Below are 9,897 nucleotides of genomic sequence, written 5' to 3'. Positions count from 1 at the left end.
TCTTGCACTAATATAGTATTTGCATTTTATTTTCTTTTCTTTTTTAAACTAAAAAAACCCAACAACGTACTTCATTCCCCTGCTACCCAGTCATTGCACTACTTCCTTCTTCCCTTTCTTTTCATCCCCTTCCCTATTCAGAGCTGATGGGAGTCTGAAAATTGACCCTAGATTGGCCCTAGATGGGAAGATGTTGAGTGTGATGATTCAATGCAAGTCTCAACCATACTTTTCAGGATCAGAGGACAGCCACAACCTCCATCCCTTGCTCCCTGACCAGCTGTTTAAGTGGAAAGCACAAGGTCCCTCCTTAGTCAGTAGTAGAGAGTAAAGAAAGAGCCTTTGCATGGATGTAGTAAAGCCTGAATCCTGACCAGTAATAGCCTTAGGTACAAATGAAGCCTCAAGACCTATTTTTAGGGTTCTACATATTTGACTCCACCCTCTGGTGATGTTATCACATCACAATCACATCACTCCTGGGTTGAGGGACCTATTTTTAGACTTTTGAAATTTGCTGCTTTGGAATGCTCACATGATTAAAAAAGTTCTCCTTTAAACCTTTACAAAATTTGCTTGCAAGAACTAGCCCTACTACCCAAGTACGACTTTGATGTTTCAGCAGAGTTATGGGTGGAAAAAAAAGTCTTGCCAAAAAAAGTCAATGCAAAAAGTGTACTAATACCCATATGTATAATTGCTCTCCCCATTCATTACTAACCCAAATATTTAAACTGAACATTTTTCTGAAAAAAAAACAAAAACAAAACTACTTCACTAGTTTCAACCTGAAAGGACAGCAAAGGGTTAAAAAATTTAACCAGAAAAAAAAAAAGAAAATTCCGCATCTGGCTGGCTTTAAGCAATCCTATGACCTGATTTCCCCCCTCTGCCTCCCAAGCAGCCAGCCTGTAAGTGTTCCTTATATACCTGTGCAAAAGGATTTACTAAAGTTGGCTCCTTGTTTACTGGCGAACAGGTAGTGCTCCTGCATCCTAAGACATTACCCTATGTAGACACTTTAAAATACAGTATCTCATTTGCTCTTTAATTCTTGTAGAAAGCAAATTCTAGCATTGTTCCTCTTTGCATGATAGTGTAAGGGCTGAAACCTAGAAGAACTATTTATTTTGTTGAATGTTTGTGGAGGGTAGGATTACAGAGAGGCATACATCACTGTCTGCAGCAATGAGAAATGGGAAGAAGTGGAGGAGAAGCAGCGTGCTGAGGTGTACATGGTCACTGTGTTCACTGTCTCTGTGTAACTGGACAAAAAAGTAAGAAAAACATACTGGACTTCTGAGACAGTATGGGCTATAAATACTCAGCATCTCCTCACTGCCAGCTAGGTTACATTCACAAAATCTGTTTACTTGATTTTGTGTGTCTGACAAAGATTTCACTTATTCACAAGTGGAACTGGTGAACACTTGCAAACTTTAAGGAAAGTTTCTAAATCATACTTAATATTCTAGGACTGACTCTTCTGTGTGAGTTTGAAGAAATCAAACTGTTGCCTCGCAGATGACAAATTATTAGTAATCCCAGAGATTTATAGGTACACAAACACGATTCTTAATGCATTTTAACTAAGGAGGCAGTATAGACCCATACCTAAGACACGGAAGTAAAGTTAAGAACTGACTTATGTTCCTAACTCTGCTATTGGTTTGCTATGTGATGATGGACACGTGACTTCACTCTGTCCCTCAATATTCCCTTTTGTAATACGAGGATGAAACTTCTTATCTTCATAAGCACTTTGACAACTCTGGCTAAAAAGCCTAAATCATTTAATACATTATACATTATAATGTGTATCTATATATATACACACATGTATGTATTATATACATATATAATGTATTATAATACATTATAATAAAACTAAGAGCACAAAAAAACCCCTTCCCACTGTGCAAGAGCAGTAGAGCTGGGAAGGAGTAGGAAGACAGTGGGAAATAAATGCTTCTCCTGGGACTCTGAGTAGCAGATCACACCATTTGTTTTGCACGTATCTAGTTAGATGTAGTTTTTCTTAATAAAACACACACTTTACTAACAGCGATAGTGACATGTAATCTTTTAGCAGCAGCTCCTACAGCAATTCAATCCCACACAGGGATTTTTGCCAAACCTGAAAAAGGTCAACATACCAAACTGTGACACTTCACCTGCTGTTGAGATCAATAAAAGCTTTGGATTTTATGACAGACAGACATGCTGGAGAAATATTTAAAGCCACCTTCATCTTCAGTCACCCAGATGTTGATATTAGCAGGATTTTTCATGAATGACATGACTTTATCACTAGATTTGAAAACATGGCTCTTATATTGCATGTGAGGGTCCTGAGTGCACTTATTAGTCTTTTACCCAAGCGTGCCCCCAAGGCAATAAAAAAGATTAAAAATAGCACCTGCTTCTTAGCCAGTCAAGGAGTGAGCAGAAGAAGCCAGTCCTCTTGAAGCAGATCTTTTGCATGACAGTAATCCAACTGTTCCTGTACACATCCTAGATGAAAACTTGCTTAGGAGGTCACGTCTTTTTTTGGTTTGTTTCCCCATAACATCCTGGCTGAAGTTTACATTTGATTTATCTTCACCTAAATAATGATTTGTACCATCATATCTCTCAATTTCATGGTAACTTAGTAAGTACAGATGTGCATTCAATTAAATTAGAAAGTCTATGTTTTACTTTGCAGCTAACAGTAGTTATTAATGTGAACTAGACCTTAAAGTTTAGCCACTATGACCTAAAAATTAATTTTCATACTATTATTTTGCCTTAGAGACAAAAGCACAAACTGTGCATTCACCAGCAAATCTCCCCCCTAAAAATATTTTTCAAGTGACCCTCATCCCCTTCCCCCCCCTCCAAGTACTTACTCTGCAAATAAGGTTTTGAGAAGCTGGAATACACTATTTGTAATATTTCCTCATTCCCCTGATTAATCAGCTTCTTTAGTTCAGTCACCATATGCACACACCACTTTAATAAGATATAGCATATACAGTTTCTAAATGCCACAGGCTAGAGATCCCTGCTGCATTAGAACGTGAGTAATCAAAACTCTATATCAGCATTCTGCCATCAGGGATCTTCTATTTCCAGGGCTTGGGACAGCATGTTATGCAGTCGAGCTTGAAATGTCATCTAGGCTGGTCACTGACCACTTGCTGGAAAGGAGCTTTTTATGCATGAGGTACAACGGGAGTAGTTCTTGCCCCAAATCAGACCTAGTTTAAAACTGTTCTAAACTGCTGACTTTCTTCTCAATCTCTGGGTTCAAGAAAATGTCAAATTTGGAAATAAAACCATTCACCCCCAGTGAAGCTAGAGGACAAAGCAGCCAAGTGTGCACTAACGGGACTCCCCACACACAATCGCTCACACGGGGATCTCTCGAGCCAAGAGTCTAAATGGCTCCTAACGGGAACAAAACGTAAAAAAGGGGGAAAGTGTCACAGGTCACAGCAGCTGAAGCGGAGTCCATGGAGCCAGCAGCAGGCCGACAGCCGGTACAGGCTTGTTGGGCTGGCCGCGCGTGGCCCGCGGCTACGGACGGGTGAACGACTAAGAAAGGGAAGCGGATCGATTTTCTCGGCTCCTCCCCCAGCCCCGTTTCCACCGGGCCGCCTGCCTGACCCCCGCGCACGCCACAGCGATATCCGCCACCGCGGCGGCCTCGCTCCCGCTGCTTCGCGCCATCGCGAAGAATTTGTCCCCCTGCGCCGGGCCTGTGGCCCAGGCCTCGCCACGATCGCCACGGGGCCGGCCCGGCTGGCGAGGGGAGCAGGCCGCTTCTCCCGCGCTAATCCGGTTCCCCGCCGCCGGGCTGAGCCGCCACCTCCCCCCCCCCGCAGCCATCTTGTGGGCAGCCCTGGCCTTGCCCCGTCTCCCGCGGTGGGGCCGGGGCGTCGCGCAGCCAACCGGACCGCAGGGCCCATCCAGCCCTTGGGGTACACAGGGGCTGGGGCCCTTCGGCTCGACGCTCGTTATCGGAGCTTTGCCATCCGCCTCCAGCGAAGCTGGGTCCTAGCGCCACGCCCCCATCACCATGGCGCCGGCCGGCGCCCCGAGCTTCACGCACGGCACGGACGCGACGCACGCTAGTGCAATCACGTGGTGGTGGAATCACATGACCAAGAGCGGAAGCGGCGCTGCGACTCCTTCCTCCCCTCCCCTCCCCACCCTACCCTGTGGGTTCGAGGGTCTCCGCGCTGGGTGCGCCGCGCCCCTCCCCCTCCCCCGCTGGCGGCGATGGGGTGGGCGCGGGCGCGCGCGGCGGGTGAGCGGCTGAGGCAGCGCGCGCGGGGGCTCGAGGCGCTGCGGGAGGTCTGCCGCCAGTACCCGCTGTTCTGCTGCATCCTGCTGGGGCTCAGCGCGGCCACCCTCCTGCTGAACCGGTAACAGCCGCCGCCTGGGCCCGCGCCCTTCCCGCTTGTTCCCTGCGGCCGCCTGCTCCCTCCCCAGCAGCCGGCGGCTGCGGCGGCGACCTAAGGGCGGTCGTTGCTGGGGATGGCCTGGAAGGGAGGCCGGGGCCCTGGGTGGGGGAGCAGGGCAGGGGCTCCCCTACTTGTTGGCCGGGGCCCGTGGGGGCTGTTTGCCTGCAGCGGGGTCGTTGGGCCGGGAGGGGCGCTGGGGGCAGCTCTCCAGGCCCGGCGGGTTGGGAACTGGCTTCCTCTGTCCCACGGGCTGCGCTGACGGGAGCTCGCCCGGGAACAGCGATAGGCGCCCCACCGGAGGAGCTGCGTGGCGCTGTCATCCCGGTTGCTGGGGGCGGGGAGAGGCCGGGACTACTCAGCCCTCCCCCAGGCACGGGCTTAGCTCCGTCTGCTGCTCCTGTGCGGCCCGGTGCCCGCGGTCAGGAGCAGCTGCCCTGACACAGCCCAGGCACGTTGGGAAGCCGGGAAAATGCGGGCTTAGTTCAGATGGTGTCCAGTTTATCCCCTTAACTTTGCCGCCTCTCCTCTAAACGGCGTCCTCTCCTCTCAGTCCTCTTCCCTCCCAGAGGCAAATGATTAGCGGCTAGCAATTCAAGGAAAAGTTGTGGCGAGGGGCCAAACCGTGTGGGAGAAAAGGAGCCAGAAAGCGACACCCTCTGCCTTTACCCTCCCATGACCCCACGCTTGCTTCACATCCCCATTCATACTCTTGTCAGCCAGCCGCCTTCTTGACCTATGCTGTGAATAAATAACTTTGGCGGTCAATATCAGTTTGTTGTTATAGTGCTCCCGGCGTGTGATTGCATAGTCTCACTCAGTTTTTTTGGGTCACGCTCCTTTCTGAGCTCGGTCTCCAGAGTTTCCCTGCTCTGTGTGCATTGCAATCCAGAATAGCAACAGCCCCATGCCCAAATCATTAAACATAAATTGTACATGGTATGAGCAATCGTTATTTGTAAAGAAATGAGTACAGACTTAATCAAGTCCTGGTGCTGGTTCTGTATTGTACAGGGCACACATGCATACTTTTTGCCCTGAGGCATTTTCAGTGTGAGACTTAACGCTGATAAAACTAGATTTACTGGGAGACTATGGCCGTGTCTACACTGCCACTTTACAGCACTGCAACTTTCTTGCTCAGGGGAGTGAAAAAACACCCCCTGAGTGCTGAAAAGTGGCAGTTAGACAGTGGGGGGTTTTTTAAACTCTCCCAGCACTGGTGCTGCGACTACACAGCCACGTTAAAGTGCTGCCGCAGCAGTGCTTTAATGTTGCTAGTGAAGACATGCCCTAAGAGGAGAGTGTTAGTTTAGGTTTCTTAAATTTTAACAAAGTTCCCGGACAGAAAAACATTTATCAGCTACATCCAGCACAGCTCTACAAGAGGTCATTATGATACTGACTAAAACCTTATTTCATCATCCGTTACTAAACTCAATACTTGTTTAAACAAAAACCACAAATGTAAATCATTCCCATAGAGCATCGAAGGTAGAGAGTGCTGTGTCCCTATACAAAATTAGTATTCAGGCTCGCCATCTATTGTAGTAGGGTTAAAAAGTCATATTTTAATGCTTAAAAGATACTATTAAGTAAATGTAAAATAATTTAATTTATTGGATTGTCAGTCAATATCAGAACAAGAAGAGATGAAATGTTGTCTAGTCTGCACATAGACCTGCAGGCCAGTACCCACTTCAGAGGTGTTGTGGGGATTAGTTATATTCGTAATATGCTTTGAAGTTAAGTACTATATGAGTATTACTGTTTTATTAGTCCTGTCTGTGGATGAGTTCACTTTAGATTTACGTAACTGGCAGCTCCAATTATTGATATCAGACTCTTTTCATGAACACACAGAGCAGTGGTTCCCAAACTTTTTGTATTGGTGACCCCTTTCACATAGCAAGCCTCTGTGCAACATCCCCCCTCTCCCAGTGGCTGACTGCGAACCCACCAGAGGCTGACAGCTCACAATCCCCATGTAACCACTTCTTGACCTGACCTGTTACGACTCCCAGTTTGAGAACTCCTGAGATAGAGCTAGGTGTAGTATTTCAGTTAATTTCTGGTAGAGTAGTCACTAAAAGACATACTTGGGTTCATATGTCATTCTGAAAAATTCTGCTGTAAACATACCATATGGTATTGTCTACCTTGTCATACAGTTTTTTTTTTTCCTGTTTATTTACAAGGTATCTTCACATTTTAATGATCTTCTGGTCATTTGTTGCTGGCGTTGTCACATTCTACTGCTCATTAGGACCAGATTCTCTCTTGCCAAATATTCTTTTTACAATAAAATATAAACCAAAGGTAAATTAAATTTTTCTTTGTAGTGTTTGTTTAATTTTTCTCCATTTATTTTGTAGCAATATGTACAACCAGTAATTTTAGAAAATGTTATGCTCTGTTACTTTAACAGTGGTGAATGCAGTTGATATTAACTTGTAACTTTTCTATAGTGAACAGTCTTCAGATGCAAATGAAGGCCCTAATATGGCAAATATTTGGGTAGAACCCAATGACACTATTTACATGTGTAAAGTTAAGTAAATGTGTTTGCAGGATTAGGGCCTTATTACTTAAAGGCTTGAAATATGCAGTCGTCAGTGTTGACAATTCAACTGCTGCTTGTATAATGCTTTTAGAGCGTCTGTAGTTGCATTTTTTTTTTAAATCCTAAACCTGCATGATGCTTGTAAAAGAGATGCGTTTCCTTTGACAAAATGAATTCAGAATATAACTTACTGGCCATACTCGGCCTGCTTTACATGAATTTGAAAGTTTCAAAGAAAGAAACATCAATTCCAAATCACCTTTCTCCTGAATTTAGAACAATGGTTTATGTTGATAAGTTAGTTTTAATCTGTAAGTTATTTTGTTAAATTCAGTTGCTTTCATTTGGTACTTTACTAACTTAATTATCTTTGTATTCACCACCCCCAGATACCCCCAAAAAATGAAGCAATCTGATATTTTGTGCAATTTAATTTTACTTTAATCACCTACAGTAAAAGCAAATTGGCTAATGCATAAATGCATTGAGAAAGAGGATTTTGAAAAACTGAAATTTGTTAAATACTTTTTCTTTCTTAGCAATTAGAACTGCAGGAGCTATTTCCCCAAGGTCACAGCTGTGCTGTATGTGGTAACGTCAAATGCAAAAGGCATAGGTAAGTTAAATATTTGGCATTTCTTATCATAACTGTTGTTACATTTTGTACTTTGGGGTGAGAGTTGTATTAAATGTTGTATTATTTTTCTTGGTTTCTTACAGACCTGCATTGCTTCTGGAAAACTACCAGCCATGGTTGGATTTACAAGTGTCTTCCAAGGTTGATGCCTCTCTCTCAGAGGTAACTGTTATTTAATCGTCAGTTAATGTTAATTATTTGACATGATTTCAGTGCACTGAAATCCAAAACAACTAACGTTTTATCATTCAGATCCCTCCTTAAAACTCATCATTACTTTTGGACATCAGAAGTGAGTCCATCACAATTCTTGTATGTATTAAAAAATATGAAATCAAGGAGGAATAGAGAGATTATACTACCTCTGTATTTTGTACTGGTGCAACTGTTTCTGGAATATTGTGTCCCATTTTGGTGTCCACAATTCAAATAGGATGTTGAAAAATTGGAGAGTTCAGAGAAAAGCTGTGAGAATGATTAAAGGATTGGAAAGCATGCATCATAATGAGCTCCTTGAGAGTCTCAATCTGCTTATCTTGTCAGAGTGTGTGTGATGTTCCCCTGCTGTTATCTGGACCGGTGATCTGCTAGGTCACTCAAATCCTCGACTCGGGGAGCCAGCCTTACCCTGCTCTGTTGTGAGAACTCCCACTCCCGGGCTGTTCATGCACAGCCTCTATAGCAGAGGTGGGCAAACTATGGCCCGTGGGCCACATCTGGCCCACGGGACCCTCCTGCCCGGCCCCTGAGCTCCTGGGCCACGAGACTCGCCCCCAGCCCCTCCCCTGCTGTTCCACCTCCCCTGCAGCTCTGGGCAGCCGGGCAGTGCAGTTGCAGAGCTGCAGCCTGACCCTGTGCTCTGGGTGGCGTGGCTGTAGCTCCGCCAGCCAGAGGCTCTCCAGGCAGCGTGGTAAGGGGGCAGGGGTCCTGGGGGGAGACAGTCAGGAAGTAGGGGGAGTTGGATGGGGCGGCAGGGGGCAATTAGAGGTGCGGAGTCTGGGGGTGGTCAGGGGACAGGGAGCGGGGGTGGGGTTGGATGGGGCAGAAGTCCCAGGGGAGCTGTCAGGGGGTGAGAAGTAGGGGGATCGGATAGGAGGTGGGGGCTGGGCCATGCCTGGCTGTTTGGGGAGACACAGCCTCACCTAATCGGCCCTCCATACAATTTTGGAAACCCGACGTGGCCCTCAGGCCAAAAAGTTTGCCCCGCCCCTGCTCTATATCATGTGAGCTGCTTGCAGCTATGTGAATGAGGACTTTTGGCCAGTCGCTGCTTGGATTGTGCAACTGAATGACGCTAGCCAATATCTCCGGTCCCAGACACGACCCTAGGAGCCTCCGTCTTGTGGTGTCCAGTTATGCCCACTGGACGCTGCAAGCTTATATGAGTTTGTCAGTTTAACAAATAAATTGATTTGTATCAGGCTTGTTATCCCATGGGGAGTCTCAGACATGCTTCAAACCAAATGCACTGCTTCAGGTAGAATAAACAAACAAATGTATTAACTATAAAAGAGAGATTTTAAGTGATTATAAGTCAAAGCACAAAAAGTCAGATTTGGTCAAATGAAATAAAAGCAAAACACATTCTAAGATGATCTTAACATTTTCAGTGCCTTACAAACTTAGATTTTTCACCACAGGTTGGCCTTCAACCAGGCTCTCCCCTTTTGATGAGCACTTCAGTTGCTTGGTGGTGGTGTCTGTAGATGGAGGTGGAAGAGAGAGAGCATGGCAAAAGTCTCTCCCTTTTATCATGTTTTTTCTTTCCTCTTAACCCCATCCCCCAGCTTCAGAGTCAGGTGAGCATTACCTCATCGTAGTGCTGAACTGACCAAGGGAAGTGGGGTGACTAGCTCGAGAGTCCCACAGATACTTTGTTGCTGCCTAGGCCAATGTCCTTTGTTCCTGTGAGGCTGGGCTGGGTTTGTCCCATACGTGCCCTGATGAGGTGTGAGCTGCCCCTCTGCTCCTGGGGAGATTTTCCTGGGCTTGTTTTAAACCATGAGGACACGTTTTCAACCTCATAACAATATACATGAAATTACGACCCATAACATTACTATAACAATGTTCAGTGTATCATGAGCCTTCTGAAGACACCCAAGGTGGCAAACTTTGCACTGGATACCAAACAATCATAAGAACGAACATGGGGGTGCAGGGTGCTCTCCCGAGATATAGAGTGTCACAGGGTGAAGGTGTGACTTGATCACAGACTATAAATACCTAGATGGGGAACAGAAATTTTA

The 9,897-nt window shown here is 45.9% G+C and overlaps 1 protein-coding gene across 9 annotated transcripts in view; it reads left to right on the top strand.

Moving 5' to 3' along the window:
* Window positions 1-4,138: 4,138 nt before the first annotated feature.
* The window catches only part of SNX14 (sorting nexin 14), an 83,753-nt gene continuing 77,994 nt past the window's right edge, over window positions 4,139-9,897 (top strand). For 4 of the 9 annotated variants that reach the window (XM_038393776.2, XM_038393775.2, XM_043510623.1 and 1 more), the window contains exons 1-4: window positions 4,144-4,412; window positions 6,647-6,767; window positions 7,551-7,627; window positions 7,732-7,810. In XM_038393776.2, the coding sequence (XP_038249704.1) occupies window positions 4,267-4,412; window positions 6,647-6,767; window positions 7,551-7,627; window positions 7,732-7,810 (423 nt within the window). In that variant the 5' untranslated portion in view covers window positions 4,144-4,266. Of the gene's footprint in view, window positions 4,413-6,646; window positions 6,768-7,550; window positions 7,628-7,731; window positions 7,811-9,897 lie in introns of all 9 variants that reach the window. The other 5 variants (XM_038393774.2, XM_043510622.1, XM_038393779.2 and 2 more) reach the window with 4 other exon arrangements.

The sequence above is a fragment of the Dermochelys coriacea genome, chromosome 3 (genome assembly GCF_009764565.3).
Source record: "Dermochelys coriacea isolate rDerCor1 chromosome 3, rDerCor1.pri.v4, whole genome shotgun sequence".
In the NCBI taxonomy this organism is placed as follows: Eukaryota; Metazoa; Chordata; order Testudines; family Dermochelyidae; genus Dermochelys; species Dermochelys coriacea.
The sequence above is the reverse complement of the archived record's forward strand: the minus strand, read 5'-3'. Positions and strand labels throughout refer to the sequence as shown.